The sequence below is a fragment of the Rhinopithecus bieti genome, unplaced genomic scaffold (assembly GCF_001698545.2).
Source record: "Rhinopithecus bieti isolate Rb0 unplaced genomic scaffold, ASM169854v2 scaffold_15796, whole genome shotgun sequence".
Lineage (NCBI taxonomy): Eukaryota > Metazoa > Chordata > Mammalia > Primates > Cercopithecidae > Rhinopithecus > Rhinopithecus bieti.
In genome coordinates, this window is record NW_016808858.1 from 901,732 (window position 1) to 923,175 (window position 21,444).

Consider the following 21,444-nt stretch of genomic DNA (forward strand, 5'->3'; position numbering starts at 1 on the left):
AAAAAAAAAAAAAAAAAAAAAAAAAAAAAAAAGTTTAGTTTCCTGGGAAAATGGAAGTGCAGTTTGAAAGTCCATCTAATTATTAAATTTTCTTGATTACAGAAAGTATAATTGCTTCCGGTTTCTTAATCTTATTTTTTTTTAAAGAAACATTTTCAGAATCATATTTAATTCTATATTTTCCTTTGTTTAAATTATCTCTCTTGAAAATAGAGAAAGATATATTATCTTATACTGTAAGGACAAAATTTATTACTGAAATTGAGGATTATCAAAGATCCAGAGATGGTTTTCCAGAATGGTTTAGGATACAGGTTACCTTCTAATATTCTCACTGCCATTTATTGCCCGTGGGACTTTGAGCAAATTAGTTGTCTCTCTGTGTCTCGGTTTCTTCAGCTATAAAATGAAGTTAATAATGATAGCTTACAAATAGAATTGCTATAAAAAGTCAGTAAATTAATATGTGAAGATCAACCACTTAGAACAGTGCTTGCTAAATAAAGATCACACTATAAAAAGTAATTATTATCATCAACAGTTTAAAAATATTTATCTAAACAAATGTTCGCAGTGCAGTCAATCTCAAAGCCAACAGGGTACTTTGAGATGCAGATTACTTTAAAGCACAAGCTCTAGTATTAGAAGAGGGCTTCAAAGTCCTGGGTTGGTTTCATCCTGGGCATAGGAATACTTCTTCATCCAATAACATCAAAGGCCTCTATTCATTATCAGTTGTCAGACCTACAGCACCTCCCAAGGCAACTGCTATTATTTAAATTTCAGCTGTTTATCTAGCAAGCAGAGTTGCCTTTAAAGACATAAGTAACGTCGGCCAGGCACGGTGACTCATGCCTGTAATTCCAGCACTTTGGGAGGCCGAGGCAGGCGGATCACGAGGTCAGAAGATCGAGACCATCCTGGCTAACATTTTGAAACCTCTACTACTAAAAATACAAAAAAATAGCCAGGTGCCTGTAGTCCCAGCTACTCAGGAGGCTCAGGCAGGAGAATAGCGTAAACCCGTAGGAACTTGTAGTGAGCCGAGATTGCGCCACTGCACTCCAGCCTGGGCGACAGAGTGAGACTTCATCTCAAAAAAAAAAAAAAAAAAAAAAAAAAAAAAAAAAAAACAACAACAACTAACGTCTCTGGGTTTCAGACTCTTCATCTGTAAAGTTAGGTTAATATTATTCACTTCAGAAGGGACTTGTGAAGAATAAAATAAATATCTCATTCTTTACATTTTAATAGGGGTGTTTGAGGCGGACTTTTATGCTCCAGGAGGGAAAAGGATTGAAGGTAAACACACAGCTTCATTTCACCACCTTCCTACTATCTCTTCTGCGGATAGTGACTCACCTGTCTGGTGAAACTGGAGAAGGAGTTGAGTGTGTATGACTCCATCTCTTCTTTTTATGGAGCAGTCTGTTCTCTGAACCTAAGAGTTTTTCTCTTGTCCTTCTGAAAGCTATCTATTAAAGTGGGCAAGTCCTGTGATTGTGCAGCCCTGTCTGTGACTGTGGGGATGGAGAAGAATATTTGGTCACAGATCAAAGATTTGGTTTTCATTTAGCTAATATATACTAACTCCATGACTTCTTGCTGGTATTTAATTTGAGAAAAGGACTATTGTTTAATGAACCTTTAAATCCCTGACAGTGAGAATTTAATATAATACTTTATGTGACTCTACAGTTACAAATGTTAAATTTGGTCTTATTTTACAAATATCTTATATTACAGTTTAATGAAATCTTTCTCTTTTCATTGTTTGTAACAGATGGAGTAATATCTTTAAAAAATAATAAATGAAACCACTTATTAGCAGTATAGTTTTCCTGGTTTCCAATCTCAACTGTTTCTCAACCCACTGTCACACCCCTTATGCTACACACACACACATACACACACAGAAACTTCCTTCTCCACTTGCCTCCAAATTTAGGAAGAAAGGCCATCAAGTGATTTTTCTATTTCTAAATATTTAAGCTGTATATATCCCAACACATTTTTAAATTTCAGTTCTTGTTCTGTAGTACATCTTCTCAGTTGGTTTCCTCTACCTGGACTTTAAATGTCACCAATTCCCACATTTTTATGAATTTTATACTATTCATAACCCACTTTTCATTAATTAAATTACCTATCCTACCTGGATACCAAAATTAACCAATTAAATAAACAACTGACCTTTCATGCAAGATACATATACTATATATCATAAATTTTAAAAATCTAAAAATTATAAAGCTTGGTATTGTCTGAAGATCATAAAGTCCAAATTAAATGACAAGAGTAAAATATTTTCAACATATTCCAATGAGCTACCTTCCTTAATTAGGAATTAATAATTAATAATTAATGATTCCTGATTAGAAATCAATAAGGAGGCAGGGCACGATGGCTCCTGCCTGTAATCCCAGCACTTTGGGAGACCAAGGCGGGCGGATCACGAGGTCAGGAGATTGAGATCATCCTGGCTAACACGGTGAAACTCCTTCTCTACTAAGAATACAAAAAAAAAAAAAAAAAAAAAATTAGCTGGGCGAGGTGACGGGCGCCTATATTCCCAGCTACTCAGGAGGCTGAGGCAGGAGAATGGCATGAACCCGGGAGGCGGAGCTTGAAGGAGCCGAGATCGCGCCACTGCACTCCAGCCTGGGCGACAGAGCAAGATTCCCCCCCAAAAAAAAAAAAAAGAAAGAAAGAAAAAAGAAATCAATAAGGAAAACTAAACAAAAAAATGATTTTAGTACATGGATAAGTAGCTTTTAGGACATAAAGATATATGTCACAACATATGAAAATATTTACTATCTTACTCATAATTTTAAAACTACAAATTAAAACATTATGATGCAATTTTCATTCATAATATTATCAAATAGCAAATGATTTAATAATACCATGAGTCGACATAGAAATACAAGTGCTTTTCACTATACATTTTGTTCACCATTTAAATTATTTTTCATTATCATAAATTACATCTTTGGAAATAAATAAAATATTAATGTTAAAAAATCTCTCTTTACCTCATTTTCGCTTAAAATATACAGTTAATCCTTGAACAATGCAGGAGTTAGAGGCAACATCATGCTACAGAGTCAAATATCTACATACAACTTTTGTTTTTTTTTTTGAGACGGAGTCTCGCTCTGTCGCCCAGGCTGGAGTGTAGTGGCCGGATCTCAGCTCACTGCAAGCTCTGCCTCCCAGGTTTACACCATTCTCCTGCCTCAGCCTCCCACGTAGCTGGGACTACAGGCACCCGCCACCTCGCCTGGCTAGTTTTTTGTATTTTTTAGTAGAGACGGGGTTTCACTGTGTTAGCCAGGATGGTCTTGATCTCCTGACCTCGTGATCCACCCGTCTCGGCCTCTCAAAGTGCTGGGATTACAGGCTTGAGCCACCATGCCTGGCCTAACTTTTGACTCTCCTAAATCTTAACTACTAATGACCTACTGTTGACCCAATTCTTACAAATAACATAATCAGTTGATTAATACATATTTTTGTATGTTGTATGCATTATATACTGTATTCTTATAATAAAGTAAGCAAGATGAAGAAATATTATCAAGAAACTCATAGGGAAGAAACATATATATTTACTATTCATGAAGTAGATGTGGATCATCATAAAGGTTTTCATCCTAATTGCCTTCACACTGTAGGCTGATGGGGAAGAGGAAGGGAAGGTCTTGCTGTTTCAGGGGTGGCAGTGGCAGACGAAGCAGATGAGGTGGAAGGGGAGACAGGAGAGGCAAGCACATTTGGTTTAACTTAACACATTAAAGGAAATGCATTGTAATTTCTGCCTGTCTTTTCTTTTCCATTTCTCTAAAAATGTTTCTATACAGTATCAAGCCTTCTTCCACTGTTAGCTTTAATTTCAATGCCTGTATCACGGAAAGGACCATGTCATAAAAGAAGCCAAAAGCAGTCTTGAATAACTGAAATCTTCCTGCTAGATTATCTAATGTCAATTTGCTTTCTGACACTACTTCTTCAACATCATCTTCCTCCTCATCTGGCACTGATCCAAAAGCACTCATCTCCATCAAAGTCATCTTCTGTTAATTCTGGTAGTGTGATGTCTGTTAGCTCTTGAATTTCTCCAAGATCCGTATTCTGAAACCCTTCACCCCCACCTTTTTTTTCCATACCCATGATCTCATGATTTCCTTAATTGGCTCTATCATAAATATTGTGAAGTGATACACAACATCTGGAAACAGTTTTCTTCAGCAGGGATTTATTGTATCAGGCTTGATGGCTTTCAGGGCTTTTTTCCATAACAACAATTGTATCTTCAGTGGTATAATTTTTCCAGACTTTCATGATGTTGTCTCTATTTGTATACTCTTCAAACTGTTGATGATACTTTCCATAGAGTACTCGGTGTAATGAGCTTTTATGGCCCTTATGACTCCTAATCTAGAGGCTGAGTTAGAGACTTTGTGTCTAGGGGCAAGTAGATATTTCCATGTCGAACTCATGAGGTTCTGGGCAGTAAGCGGCATTGTTCAATAGCAAAGGAACTTTATAAGGCAGTCCTTACAAGCCAGGTACTTCATGACTTCAGGGACAAACTGCTAATGAAACCTATCAAGAAAAATAGTTCTCAATGTCCAGGTCTTCTTGTACAACCAAAAGACTGGTAGCTGATGCTCATCTTTTCCCTTCAATGCTAGGAGATGAGCAACTTTGTAGATAAGAGAAGTCATGATCATAATAAACCTGACTGTATTTATCACAATACAGGAGGGTTAGCTTATTCCTTCCTAGCGTTCACTTCTCTTCTTTATTAATACATATTCTTTGTGGTATTTTTCTGTACAGAATAGAGCACTTTGACACACATTAAAAATCTGTTCCACAGTATGGCAATTCCTCAAGGAGATCTAGAACTAGATGTAGCAATGACCACCAATCCACTAATGGGTAATACCCAAAGGATATATATTTACTACAAGACACATGCACACGTATTTTATTGCAGCACATTCACAATAGCAAAGACTTGGAAACAACCCAATGTCCATCCTTACAGACTGGATTAAGAAAATGGGCACATATACACCATGGAAACTAGCAGCCATAAAAAAGGATGTTTGCGTCCCTTGGTAGGGACATGGATGCAGCTGGAAACCATCATTCTTAGCAACATCACAAGAAGAGAAAACCAAACACCGAGCATTTCCCTCCTCATAGGTGGACTGAACCAATGAATCACTTGGACTCGGGACGAGAACATCACACCTGGGGCCTATCAGGGAGGAGGAGGAGGGATTGCATTGGGGGTTATAATATATAAATATGAATTGATGGTGCCTGACGAGTTGAATGGGTGCAGCACACAACATGCAACAAATAACTAGTAACAAACCTGCACGTATGTACATGTACCCTAAAACTTAAAAAGAAAAAAAAAAAATCTGTTCCAGCAAATGTTCCTTCTCCTCAGTGGTTTTCTTAATGGTGTTTTGGAACTTGTCTGCTGCTGCTTGGGCAACATAAACTGTTTTTCTCATTATCTTGACAATTTTTAAGCCAAATATCTTTGTAAAATTATCAAACCATCTTTTGCTAGCATTAAATTCTCCAGCTTTAGATCCTTCACCTTCCTTTTGAGTAAGTCATCCTTTAATGACTTTGCTTTTTCTTGAATAATATTAGACTCTATATGTATACCTTTCTTATACTCAATCCTGCACCTACATTAAAGTTGCATTTTCAAAATTACATAAAAAAGTATTTCCCCAGAACAGTGAGGTTTTCACACCTGCTGGTGTAACCACAGGGATGGCTTCATATGTTTCCTTTTTTTTCATTACATTGGTCTTTCCTTATGCTGGATTTGTTTATTTTGAAATGAAGGGCATCTGCAGCTGCAGACCTCAATATACAGTATATACTAAGCAACTCAACTTTTTCTTGTGATGTCATGACTTTTCTCTTCTTTTTGGGAGTACTTCCAGCATCACTACTGACACTTTGGTTCCCATGGTGTTATTTAAGGTTCACAGTATTGCACGAGACATGATAAAAAAAATATGCAATAACTAGGAACAATCACTTTTTACTGTGATGTGTGATTTACTGCTGAAATGAACTGTTCACAGGGAGATGATTAGCCTCAAACTGTGAGTTAAGCAGATACTCGCAATACTTGAAATCATTGCAATATCAATAGGAGGTAGCTTTGAAATTATTACAGTAGTACAACATGTACTACAGTTAATTTTATGTAGTTATGATTTAATAGTAAATCTTTACTTTGTTTCCTCTTAGGAATGGCTCATAAGTGTGCACAAACATTTTGATAAATTTTAACATTTTATAATAGATTAGTGTAGATTTTATGGTAGTAAATGATAAAATAGTATATGTAAATATTATATTCATTTATGACACATATTTTCTTATTTTTTAAAAAAATCCTAGGCAACATAGTTTTTCTGTTAGTTTGTTCAAATTATTGCAAATCTCAAAAATAAATTTCAACATATCAATTGATAAAAAAATCTGTATATGGAGATCTGCACAGTTCAAACTCATGTTTTTCAAGGGTGAGTGGTAGATTTCATTCTTCATTCCTTATTACTTGAACTTACCAAAATACTGGCTTATATGTCATGGGTTCATTTTTTCACCTTCTACTCAGTTCTTAGCCACACCTTTGTTAATCTACTTTTATTACTCTATTCAGCCATGCCTTGTTAAATTGCCAATTCTCTCCACCTCAATAAATTCAAATGGCCATTTCAGTATTATTTTCAGTTGATCTCCTAAATTCAGTTGACCCTGTGGTCTTGCCTGTAAATACTCTCTTCCATCGACTTGGATGACACAACATTCTTGGTTTCCCGTCTACATCTCTGGATTTGCCTGTTCCTGTCTCTGATTTAGAATTCATCTTTTTTTTTTTCAACCTAAATGCTGAGGTCCCTCAAAGATAATTTCTTAGAATTCCTCTCTTAATTTTAACAAATACGTCCTTGATTTGATAGTATCCTGATGATTCTCTCAGTTCTATTTACAGCCTATATGTCTCTTCTGAGCTCCCAACTTACATATTCTCCTACCTAGTAGACTACTTTTATCTTTGAAATATACCTGAACTCTGGATTAAGAAAATGTGGCACATATACACCATGGAATACTATGCAACCATAAAAAATTGTGAGTTCATGTCCTTTGTAGTGACATGGACGAAGCTGGAAACCACATTCTCAGCAAACTATCACAAGGACAGAAAACCAAATACTGCATGTTCTCACTCATAGGTGGGAACTGAACAATGAGAACACTTGGACACAAGAAGGGGAACATCACACACTGGGGCCTGTTGTGGGGTGGGGGGAGGGACATCATTAGGAGATATACCTAATGTAAATGACTAGTTAATGGGTGCAGCACACCAACATGGCACATGTATACATATGTAACAAACCTGCACGTTGTGCACATGTACCCTAGAACTTAAAGTATAATAATAATAAAAAAGAAATATATCTGAACTCCACTTATCCAAAACTGAACTCATGATCTGGTGTCTACTTCACATCTGACATTTCCCAATGACCTCAGTAAAGGTACTATCATTCCTATTGTTAACTTTTATCCCATACTACAAATTTATGACATTGAATGACCTAGTAGAAGAAAATTATAGACATGCCTTTTTATTGCACTTGATTTTATTGTAACTCCGCAGAGATTGCATTTTCTAGAAATTGAAGGTTTGTTGGCAACTCTGTCCTACACATCTATTGGCACTATTTTTCCAATGGCATGGTCTCATTTTGTGTAATTTTGTTAATTCTCACAATATTTCAAACTTTTTCATTATTATTATATCTGTTATGGTGATCTGTAATCAGTGATCTTTTTTGCGTGTATTATTATTTCAATTTACATGATAATTATACACATTTATGACATAGAGTGTGATATTTCCATAAATGTATACAATATATAAGGATCAAATCAGGGTAATAAACATATCTGTCACCTCAGACATTTATTATTTCTTTGTGTTAGGAACATGCTACTGTTGTCATTGGTTTGGGGAATCACAAACTGTGCCCATATAAGACAGTAATGAGGGTAGTATGTTCTGATGGTCCCACCCACTGGCTGTACTTCTGTCTCTCTCCCTCTCCTCAGGCTTCCCTATCCCTAAAGATACAACAATATAGAAATTAGGCTAATTAATAGCCCTACAATGGCTAAATGCTCAAGTGAAAGGAAGAATTGTAAGTCTCTCACTTTAAAAGCTAGAAATGATTATACTTAACGAAGAAGGTATAGTGGAAGCAAATATAGGCCAAAAATTAGGCCCGTTGCAAAATCAGCCAAGTTGTGAATATACAGAAATGATAAGAAAGAGAAACAGCCTTATTGTTCATATGGAGAAAGTTTTCATGGTCTTGATAGATCAAGTCAGCCACAACATTCTTGTAAACCAAAATTCTAATCGAGAGCAAGACTTCAACTCTCTTTAATCCTATAAAGGCTGAGAGAGGGAGGAAGCTACAGAAAATGTGTTAAGCTAGCAGAGGTTATTTCATGAGGTTGAAAGAAGGAAACTGTCTCTATAACATAAAAGTGCTGGGTGAAGCAGCAAGTGCAGACTGATAGAGAAGCTTCAACAACATATTTTCAAGGTAGACAAAACAGCCCCTTTTTTTTTTTTTTTTTTTTTTTTTTTTTTTTTTTTTTTTTTTTTTTTTTTTTTTTTTATGGAAGAAGATGCCATCTAACACTTCTCAGCTAGAGAGAAGTTAAGGCCCTTGCTTTTCAAATTGTCAAAGGACAGGCTAACTCTTCTAGAGTAGATAATAAACTGGTGGACTTTAATTAGAAGCCAATAATCTTTCATTCTGAGAAGACTAGGAAATGTATGAATTATTGTTAAATTTATGACTGTGTTCTAAAAATGAAAAAACAAAGCGGCTGGCGTGTGACAGCACTCTCTTTACAGCATGGTTTATGAATTTTTTTTTTTTCTTTTTGAGATGATCTCGCTCAGTCGCCTTAGACTGGAGTGCAGTTGGCGGATCTCAGTCACTGCAAGCTCGCCTCCCGGGTTTATGCATTCTCCTGCCTTAGCCTCAAGTAGCTGGGACTAAGGCGCCCGCCACCTCGCCCGGCTAGTTTTTTGTATTTTTTAGTAGAGATGGGGGTTTCACCGTGTGGACAGTGATCGGTTCTTTGATCTTCCTGACCTCGTGATCCACCCCATTCTTGGCCTCCCAAAATTGCTGATTACAGGCTTGAAGCCACCACGTCTGGCGGATTTATTGAATATTTTAAGTTTACTTTTGAGAATTACTACTCACATAGTATATATATATATATATATTATATATATATATATATATATACACACACACAAACACACACACACAAATCCTCTCAAAGTACTACTGCTAATAATTGACAATGTGCCCGGCCAGCCAAGAGGTCTGATAGAGACATACATGGAGTTTAATGTTGCTTACATACTTACTAACACAATATCCATTCTGCAGAATATGAATCAACAAGTAATTTTGACTTTCATGTCTTATTATTTCTAAAATACATTTCATAAGGCATAACTGTCATAGGTGGTAATCCCTCAGATGGATATGAGCAAAGCAAGTTGGAAACCTTCTGGAAAGGATTCACCATTCTAGGTATCATGAAGAACATTCATGAGTCGTGGGAGAAGCTCAAAATATCAACAACAGGAGTTTAGAAGTGATTCCAACCCTCATGGATGACTTTGAGGTGTTCCAGTACTTCTAGTCAAGGAAGTAACTGAAGATGTAGTGGAAAGAGTAGGATAACTAGAATTAGAAAGTGAGTATAAAGATGGGACTGAACTCCTACAATCTCATGATAAATCTTAAATGGATGAGGAGTTGCTTCTTATAGATCAGCAAAGAAAGTGGTTTCTTGAGGTAGAATATACTCTGGTGAAGTTGCTATCACATTGTTGAAAAGAAAACAAAGAATTTGGACTATTACCTAAACTTAGTAGATAAAGCAGTGACAGAATTTGAAAGGATTGACTCTAATTTTAAGAGCAATTCTAACACGGGTAAAATGCCATCAAACAATGTTTCATGCTACAGATAAATACCACTTCCTTTTGTGAAAGGAAGACTCATTTGATGTGGCAAACTTCATTGTTGTCTTATTTTAAGAAATTGCCACAGCCACCGCCACCTTCAGCAATTGCCACCCTAATCAGTCAGCAGATACCAACATCGAGGCAAGACCCTCAACCAGCAAAAAGAATCCAACCCACTGAAGGCCCAGATGATCGCTTTCCTTTTTTTTTTTTTTTTTTTTTTTTTTTTTAGCAATAAAGTATGTTTGAATTAAGTTATATATATTTTTAGACATAATTCTATTGTGCACTTATTAGGCTACAGTATAGTATAAAGATACTTTTTTTTTTTCTTTTTTTTTGAGACAGAGTCTCTCTCTGTCGCCCAGGCTGGAGTGCGGTGGCACAGTCTCGGTTCACTGCAACCTGTGCCTCCCGGGTTCATGTCATTCTCCTGCCTCAGCCTCCTGAGTAGTTGGGACTACAGGCACATGCCACCACGCCCGGCTAATTTTTTCCATTTTTAGTAAAGACGGGGTTTCACCGTGTTAGCCAGGATGGTCTTGATCTCCTGACCTGGTGATCCACCCGCCTCTGCCTCCCAAAGTGCTAGGATTACAGGCATGAGCCACAGTGCCCAGCCCACTTTTTATATGAATTGAGAAAACAAAAAATTTGTATGATTTTTATTGTGATAATTGTTTTATTGTGGTGGTCTGAAGTCAAACCCACATTTTCTCCAAGGAATGCCTGCATACTTGTATGAAAATGACTTAATTTGGAATAGATATTCTAGCTACATGTAAAGATAAAGAATAATATCTACCTCTGGGGAATAGCCACTAAGATAGTTTGACTAGAAAAACTGTAATTTCATTGGCAAAGTTACTTCTTACAGTAAGTTCTTATCATTTCCATTTTGACAAATATTGATGTAGATTGACTTCTCACTAAGAAATGCTACTTATAATTCCCAAGTACTTTTGAAAGTTAAGTACATTTCCTTTTTGTGGTTTTGTAATAGTCATCGCATTAAAAAATCGAAATTCTCAAATTATTCAAATAAAATTAATTATAGATCAAATAAAACTATCTTTCAGTAGTTAATTTGCTAAAAACTAGTTCTTGTTTCCAAGTCTTATTTAAATTTCTAACTTTTAAATAATATATTTCAAGTAATTCTTTCCCAGATCCAGAACTAAGACAGTGTATTCATTCTAGAAAATAAGTCCCTTATGAAATGCCATTACTGTTCAGATTATTGATCTCAGCCTGCTATCAGAGCCAAAGTGTTTAGCAAGACTATTTCAGGGACCTGAACAGGATATTTTTATTCTCAATGAGACGGCAGATTACCCACAGCTCAAACGGAAAGACCTAGTGGGCAGGTCTGTATCATTCTAACATTCTATCGATGTGCAGCACAGATGGTCAGATGTGTTGATGGATGAAGGTGTCTCAGCAGCAGAGTTGTCTTAGTCCTGCCAAGCACTTAAGTTGAATGACCTATTAAACATGGTTGACCTAAGGCAGCTGGAGATATTTATAAGTAAATACAGCTATTAAATGTGGACCTTCTAGTAGGCTCTAAATATAGCCTTTTTTTTTTTTTTACACATAGCTTTTACTTCTAGCTCCTAAAGCCATTCATTCAAGTTGGATTTGGGGAAGAGAAGGAGAAAAAAGAGAGGTTTGCAGAATATATGTAAATAAAATAACACTAGAATGCTGAAAGAAGTTACAGGATGAACTAAATAAAAATTTTTAGGAGGCAACATTGATATAAAATACTAATTAAAATTAAAATTTGAATTATTTACAATTTTTTAAAATAAACCCAGGTTCTATGTAGAACCTAGGGTTTGCTATCATATAATAACTTTCCTTCTGTTTCTACTCTATAGAAGACAAATTAGTAGAAAAGAACACTGGATTATAAGTTATGATAGTTGGGTAATTGGTGACCTTAAGCACGTCATCCAAATTTTGGAGGTATCAGTTTCCTCATTTGTAAAATTAGAGTTAGTAGATGTAAACTTTTTCTTAAAACTATTAACTTTTGCTTTTCTGTTCCGTTTCACACATCAATATTTACTGAGTCTTACTTAGAGCTCTTGTGTATAAAATATAATAGTAGTTAATATTTAGGTTGTTCTTAGATGTGGGATTTTTTCATAACACTTATATGACCCTCTATCTAACTTATCTGTAAGTTTCATAAGGGCAATAATTATCGTTTCTTTTATTCACTGATTTATTTCAAGCACTTTAACACATACTAAATAGTCAACATTTGTCAACTTAATGGTTAAATGAAACAGTACATGTAAAGTGCTTAGCACAGTAATTGGCAAAAAGTGTTTGATAAATGGTCCTATAAATGGTTCTGATAAGTGGTTTATTAACACCCACAGTGCTGTCTCACTAAGATAGTTGGAAGAAGTTGGGATATTTCAAAGAGAAGTTGGAGAGTACTGAGGACCACACTGTTGTTCCCAAATATTTGAAAGAATATCACATGTTACTTTTAGAGAGAGAGAGAGAGAAAAAAAAAAAAACCTGGGCCAAGAGGCAGAAACTACAGGAAGATATTTTTTAAATTTGGAGTAAGGAAGACCTAACAAAACTGCTTAAAAATGAGATGAATTGATGTTCAAGTAAATGTCAAATTACTAAATAACCAGTTAATGGGGGGATAAAAAAATCTAACTAAAGGCTATAAATTTAGTATTCCATGAAATAAACTATATGGAAAGAACTCTGTGTTTATCATCTACAAAATAAATTTTAAAATACACAAAATATAAAATTTTGCAATGCTTCTGGAAATAAAATCATAGATGAAAAATGGCAAATACCGTAAAAACCAATCTATTTACTTAGTGTATGTGGGATCAAAGAACATTTGCTTTTGGAAAATACACCGTATGACTGAAAACAAATGCTGATTTTTCTTATTACTGCTGTCAAATGGAGCAGATAGGAATCATGGAATTCTTTATTCCCTATCAGAAAAACAGACCTACTTAAAGCCAGATTTTTTTCTTTTCTGATCTTTTTACTGCAGTGGTAACACTGCACTTCAGAATACAGTATGAGAATATTGGCAGCTGGCATGTTCCTGGGTTGCATAAAAGTAACTGGTGGATCATTCCTGCCAACTAGGGATGATTTTGACAAAATGTATGACATTGATAAAAAAGGAATCTCACTCAATATCATTTTTACTGAAGGATGTGTGGCCTCATACCAAAATAGCCCTATCAATCTATTGCCATCAGATCAGACAGAACAGAATTGGGTACATAAAATGGCTATCATAAAATGTATCCTAGCTGGAGCTAAGTCTGATCACAGAAGGTCAGTTAAGCATTTGAAAAATGAAGGTAGTACATTTCCCTTAATAGGCAATCAAAAGTTAGTAACAAGTGACTTGGCTCTCTATCTGGGGCAGAAATCCTGAGAAAGATGCAATGGTTTCTAAAGTTTTTGCTGTTCTTCACATTGGCTACCTGTTAATAAAAAGATATACGGTACATAATGTTTTAAAGGTATGCAATGAAGAAGCAGCTTCCCTACCACTTGTAACTTCCAGTGTTACCTTCTCAGAAGTGAACTTCATTCACACATTCAAAACTATGATGTTGTCTTACTAGTGATGATAGTTAATTTTATGTGTCTAGTGCCTGGGCTATGGGTGCCCAGACATTTTACCAAACATTATTCTGCCTGTGTCTGTGAGAGTGTTTTGGATAAGATTAATATTTGAAACAGTAGACTGAGTAAAGCAGATTGCCCTCTCTAATATGGATAGACTTCAATCAATTGAAGACCTGAATAGTATGAAAAGGCTAAGAGGTAATGTTTTTTGCCTGACAGCATGAGATGGGCATTGGTCTTTTTCAGCCTTCAGACTTGGACTGAAACATTGGCTCATCTTAAATTGCAAACCTACCAGCTTTCAGACTGGAACTTAATATTATCAGCTCTCATGGTTCTAAGACCTTTGGACTTGGATTGGAACCACACATTGGCTCTCCTGGGTCTTTAGCCTGCCAACTGCAGATCTTGTGACTTCTCCAATCACATGAACCAATACCTTGTAAATCATATATATACATATGTAAATATATATACACACATATATACATAAATGCATTTTTTTATATATGTATATAGCTTTGGTTTTATTTCTCTGGAAAATTTGACTAATATACTGATTCAGCCACAACAACAGGGAATGGGCTGAGTTGTGTCAATCAAGTGAATTATCCAGGTAATTCAAGTCAATCTCTGTGGAAGCTAATATTTTAGTATCTTGTCTAGAAACAGTGTAGGTGACCAGGCAAGGTAATGACATTTTTGTGATATAAAATAACAAGCCCATTTTCTAATGTTTTAAAAATGTGCTCTGAAAGCAATTCCTCACTTCCAAATCCCAAATTCTATGATTCTACATTATAAACCAAACTCATGTAGTCATTCTCAAAATCAATTTTAAAAGCAACTATGAAAAGACCCTGCATTGCCAAGACAATCCTAAGTCAAAAGAACAAAGCTGGAGGCATCATGCTACCTGACTTCAAACTGTACTATAAGGCTATAGTAACTAAAACAGCATGGTACTGGTACCGTAACAGAGATATAGACCAATGGAACAGAACAGAGTACTCAGAAATAACACCACACATCTACAGCCATCTGATCTTTGACAAACTTGACAAAAACAAGAAATGAGGAAAGGATTCCCTATTTAATAAATGGTGCTGGGAAAATTGGCTAGCCATAAGTAGAAAGCTGAAACTGGATCCCTTCCTTACTCCTTATACGAAAATTGATTTAAGATGGATTAGAGACTTAAATGTTAGACCTAAAACCATAAAAACTCTAGAAGAAAACCTAGGTAATACCATTCAGGACATAGGCACGGGCAAGGACTTCATGTCTAAAACACCAAAAGCAACGGCAACAAAAGCCATAATTGACAAATGGGATCAAATTAAACTAAAGATCTTCTGCACAGCAAAAGAAACTACCATCAGAGTGAACAGGCAACCTACAGAGTGGGAGAAAATTTTTGCAATCTACTCATCTGACAAAAGGCTAATATCCAGAACCTACAAAGAACTCAAACAAATTTACAAGAAAAAACAAACAACTCCATCAAAAAGTGGGCAAAGGATATGAATAGACATTTCTCAAAAGAAGACATGCATATAGCCAACAGGCACATGAAAAAGTGCTCGTCATCACTGGCCATCAGAGAAATGCAAATCAAAACCACAATGAGATACCATCTCACACCAGTTAGAATGGCAATCATTAAAAAGTCAGGAAACAACAGGTTCTGGAGAGGATGTGGAGAAATAGGAACATTTTTACACTGTTGGTGGGATTGTAAACTAGTTCAATCATTATGGAAAACAGTATGGCGATTCCTCAAGGATCTAGAACTAGAAGTACCATATGACCCAGCCATCCCATTACTGGGTATATACCCAAAGGAGTATAAATCATGCAGCTATAAAGACATATGCACACGTATGTTTATTGTGGCACTATTCACAATAGCAAAGACTTTGAATCAACCCAAATGTCCATCAGTGACAGACTGGATTAAGAAAATGTGGCACATATATGCCATGGAATACTATGCAGCCATAAGAAAGGATGAGTTCATGTCCTTTGTAGGGACATGGATGCAGCTGGAAACCATCATTCTCAGCAAACTATCGCAAGAACAGAAAACCAAACACCTCGTGTTCTCACTCATAGGTGGGAACTGAACAACGAGATCACTTGGACTCTGGAAGGGGAACATCACACACTGGGGCCTATTATGGGGAGGGGAGAGCGGGGAGGGATGGCATTGGGAGTTGTACCTGATATAAATGATGAGTTGATGGGTGCTGACGAGTTGATGGGTGCAGCACACCAACATGGCACAAGCATACATATGTAACAAATCTGCACGTTGTGCACATGTACCCTAGAACTTAAATAAAAAATACATATATATGAAAAAAAAAAATAAAGCAACTAGGAGTTTGAGACATGTTTGCTTTCCAAGTGAATTACTCAAGGATATAAAAAAAATCCATTTCATTACCTTACAGTCATGTGTTTTAGGACTTACAGATTCATCATCTTCATTTGTTGATTCCTGTTATTATTAATCAGCACATGGTGGGTCTACCTATTTTCCATGATTTTCTCCAGGCACAGGTGCATTATGAAATTTAAGCTCTATTTCCACTGCACAGATTAAGCTTTGAAAGATTTTTTTTTTTTATTGTACACTAAAAGCTACCTTTTGGTGCTGCCAAATTCTTGGTATCAACTCCATGTAAATTTTCTTATTGTCACTCACCTGCCCAGAAGCAGAAATTCTCCCGCTAGACCCAGGCGCCTCATGGCCATCAGCAGACCTCTCACCGTCATGCCCTCACAGAAGCAGGCCACCACCCGGGCCTTAGGCAAGTGACTTGTGAGCTTCTTCAGCAGCTTATCAAAGCTCTGCTCCCCTGCATTACTGTAGATTTTGTAAGAGTGGGCGATGCAAATCCCTTCCTTCGCTGACATATCTTTGAAGGCTTCCATCCCACTTTCTCCATAGTTGCCTGTGTGAAAACATAGATAAGCAGAGGGATAGTGAAATGAGATTGTTGCATTAATTGGGTGTAATCAGAATGCAGGTGTTAGGAGCATGAAAGTCATGGTGCAGGACTTGGAACCTGAAGAACTAAATTTCAGTTTTTGCTCTTTTGCTGACTTGCTTATTTTGGACAAATTACAATTGAACCACATTATACATGCATTCATCATTTATATTTTCACTGTGATGGAGAGAATAATATAAAAAGGGTAAGCAATTCATCATCCTTTTATGACTGAAAAACAGCTCTTCTTCTAAGTATGAGTTGATGGAAATATGTATCAGATTTTTTTTTGTTTGCATTCGATCTCACTTCCCTTTGCTTTTCATTGATGATAATTTCATCCTACTGAGATTTTTGTATTTAAAAATATAGTACATATGAGTAATACATGTAGTCTATATAGTATAGATGTTGCCATATAAATGTTTTATAAAGTATTATACTATATATAATATTCAGTATATTATATACTTATAGTCATGAGAATTTATGGTTTGGTCTTAACTAAAAATCTGAGATCCTTGATTAAGATTTAGTCTTGTCACAGATGAATGTGTAAACTTATGAAAAACGTTTACAGTTTTATCTTATACAAACATGGGGTATTCATAAGGATGAAAAAGTTCAAAGTCCTTTTCAAAATTTGGAGATTAAGGACTAATGGTAGTCTTTTAAAATTAATGGAAAAGGGGATTAATATTGACAGTCAGTTATATGCCAGGACACCAGGACCTTTATATATGTAATCTAATTTAGCACTCACAATAAAATATTGATGTAGATATTATAAGTTCCATTCCACATATAGATCAGAAAACAGATAAAGCAGTTAGGTCTACATTTACCTGGAGTTACTCTAGCAGTAAGTGGAGGGCTGAACTCCATTCACAGATCTAATAGCATAGGTTCTGCTCCCTCTACTTGTCTAAGGCTGACTCTTAGGAGTCTCAGAATTCTAGTTACATAAGCATTTCTCTTTTCTATTTGAAAGTGATAATTCTCCAATTTTAGATATTTTTGGAACATTTTAAGGCTAAATATTTTATACAGGGCTCATATTCTGAATTTTCAAAATATTAGATATATGAGGGGTATATGATATATATAAAAAATTAGGATTGTTTTGAAGAATACAAGAGGTTATTACAAGATAGCCAAGCTGTAGAACATATAAGGATGCGACTGACCTAAAAATCAACTTGACCTAGGAACTGGAATCTCGTCAGGATGAGTAGATATCAAATTAATACGGAGCACTGAACATTCAATCGCATAGGGTTCACTATATGTCTATAACTGCAATAAAAATAATTCCACAACAATTTTATTTTGGGAAAGTCAGTTTACATATGCTAGCTCACTGCTCCTTACAAATCTGTGATAAAGGTTAATGTTATCTCCTCTTGGCTGATAAAACTGAAGTTCAAATACAGATAGTAGGTGTCAGGATCTTGGTTTGAACATATGTCTCTGATTCCTGTCCTGATGTGGGTGCTACCATACCACAGGTACCTTGCTGCAAATGAAATCTGTAAACTTTGAGGGTGGATTTTGGTGAAGTTTTGTCTCCATGAACAAACTGCAAAGGGCAGAGCAGAGCAGGTCAGCTTGAGTCTGAGCCAAAAATACTGGTGGGCCAGCTGCATCTTTTCCCTCCTTCTCCAGAATTAAAAGCAACAAGAAGCCTCTGTCATGATGGCAGGTGGGCAATCTAGTTATTTTGCAATTAACAAAGTTTAAAGGGCACTTTCTGAAAAATGTGCCAATGGGCCTAAATTACTATCAGTTTTACACTAATGTGAATAATCTATTATTCTTTGATTTATTTTAGCAAACTCTGTTTTCAACAGACTGTCTTGCATTTCATGTTTTGATTTAATGCAGAGGCATTTGCATAAATAATTTGAAATTAGGTATAGTGATTGTGATGTGAATTTATTGAGAATTTCACATTATTTACTTTTATTCTCAATACATTCACTGTTAAACAAGAAAAGACACCTAACAAATTCAGAATTTTTAGCATTTTGTTCCTAACAGGTTTAACATTGTTTTTGTTTGTACAATATGTTGTAGAGAAGCAGCTTGAAATAGTGGAGAGAACTTTGTCATTAGAGAAACCTGAGTTCGACTTCAGTTTAGATAGTCTTTTTAATCTCAGCTTTCTGAAGTAACACTGCTTAATATTCAGATATTTTAATATTATTTTCAATGTATGTAAACTATCTGGTAGGTCACCTGAACCCAATTAATTGTACCTATTGAAATTATAAAGAATATTCTAGACAGAGTTTAGCTACTCTTTAATGCAGCATCCAAAACAAACAGTGGAGCAAATGGCACTATTGCTGAACACTAGACTAAAACAAGTAAGCTTACACTAGCAGAATAAAATATTATTTTCCCAGAGCAAATCTCAAGCTGTACTCTTTAAAATTAAAAAAGACAGGGGTATATGAAAATTTTCACTCAGTTTTGCAGTGAATCAAAAACTGCTCTAAGAAAGAAAGTTTAAACATTTAAATAAGAAACAGTTTTAATACATGTGTGACATAAAAATTTTACAGAATATAATTTTGATTTAACAAAAGAAAACCTTTGTTAGCCAGGAGACAAATGAGAATATGTCTTCCAATAAAACGGAAAAGACTGAAGCGTTGAGACTTTCCGATAGTTGATGGAAACACTGTATTCTATAATTATACATTTTAAAATAATGAAAAAAGCACAGCAAAAAATGTCTACAGGCTTCTCAAAGAATAGAACACATTTCAAGTAATATGTAGAATGAGGAAAAGCTAAGGAAGCAACGATTATTTTTTCCAACAGAGGGAAACAAGTAACTGAGAAAGAAAGCTGTGATATAAAATATGAAACTAACATGTGACTTCATTTTAAACAATGAATAGAAGTAAGAAGGAATCCATATAACTTCTTAAGGTAGCAGAGAGTTTATAACTTGGAATTTTTTGGAGAAAATGTAATCATAGCCCAATGTCTTCACTCATAGCTCACACTACTTACAGACATAATGATGCAAATGTCAATCACTGATTTTCATCTTTAAGAATCCACCTATAGACAAATGGAAAAACTCACTATGCAATAAAATATATTTGTTATCAACTTTTACAATGATAATTAAAGAGAAAGAAGATGAAGGCTGAGAGGTAGATGCAGGGAAAGTTGTTGGGAAGTGGAAGGCCATTAAAATCATCTACTCCCAATTTGGAAGTCAACATATACAGAAAATAAAATATATGTGATTAAGGGAATTACTGGATGCTAAAATAATACGGAGTTAGCTAATGTTATGAGAGAATTATATTAAAAGCAGGAATAAGAAGATGTACAAGGTAAGAAATAATGTCTATAGTCATTTAAAAGTAGCTATTTTTAAAAAAGACATTCATATTAGAGATACGGAGGTGAAAATAAAAGGATGAAAAACTGAAACACTTTTTTCACTTTAAGCCCTGCTGTACTATTTGACTTTTGAAAATGTGAAAATATACATTTAATGAAAAAAATAAACTAGCATACTTATAAGTCATTGAAAGGAGAGAGTTGATGCAGATAATTTTAAAAGTAATTGTCTTCTCTCTGCTTTATCAATTTATCCTGTTTTACGGATAAAACTCATAGAAGTTATTTATATTCTATGCTTGGTGGAAATGTAAATTAGTACACCCATTAATAAACTTCATGGAGGTTCCTCAACAAAACTAAAAATGGAATTACCATATGATATAGCACCCCTACTTCTGGCTACATTTCCAGCAAATTTTAACTGCATTCCCACGTTCATGGTAACATTATTTACAAAAGCCAAGTTCTATCCATCAATAGATAAATTAATTTAAAAATGTGGTGTATATATACACAATAAAATACTAGTCAGCCTAAAAACCCTAAAAAATTAGTTTAAAAGGAAAAAATTCTGCTATTTGCAACAACAATATATTATTCACTTTTGTACCGCTACTGAGACCTGTTAGATAACTAACACATGTTGAATAAAGAAATAAATTATTGAAGGAGCAGTACAAAATAATTAACGTCTATTTCCAGATTACTATAACTGCCCAACTATGTGACCAGCAATCAGGACTGTCACACTGTGTCTAGCGGGCATAATTCTAATAAGCTATTACAACATATTTCACTTAAAACATGAACAGAGTTGCACAATAATCAAAATGTTGGTATTTTTTCCTCAAGGACCCTAGTTTTTCCCTCAGATCATAACAGATTTTAATAATTCAACCTCAAATACTGTTTAAAGCTAGTGCTTTCACTAATACTATTTGACCTGAATTGCATCAGCTGGGATCTGGAAGTATCTGCCTACATTGACCCTATAAAGCACATGTTGGAAACAGGATTCATTAAAGAGTAACTTTAACTGGTGTGAGATGGTATCTCATTGTGGTTTTGATTTGCATTTCTCTGATGGCGAGTGATGATGAGCATTTTTTCATGTGTCTGTTGGCTGTATGAATGTCTTCTTTTGAGAAATGTCTGTTCATATCCTTTGCCCACTTTTTGATGGGGTTGTTTGTTTTTTTCTTGTATATTTGTTTGAGTTCTTTGTAGATTCTGGATATTAGCCCTTTGTCAGATGAGTAGATTGCAAAAATTTTCTCCCATTCTGTAGGTTGCCTGTTCACTCTG

The 21,444-nt window shown here is 35.2% G+C and overlaps 1 protein-coding gene across 2 annotated transcripts in view; it reads right to left on the minus strand.

Moving 5' to 3' along the window:
- GRM5 (glutamate metabotropic receptor 5) overlaps positions 1-21,444 on the minus strand; it is a 595,687-nt gene that overhangs the window by 345,897 nt on the left and 228,346 nt on the right. For both annotated transcript variants that reach the window (XM_017887662.1, XM_017887663.1), the window contains exon 3: positions 16,482-16,731. In XM_017887662.1, coding sequence (XP_017743151.1) covers positions 16,482-16,731 — 250 coding nt within the window. The remainder of the gene's footprint in view (positions 1-16,481; positions 16,732-21,444) is intronic.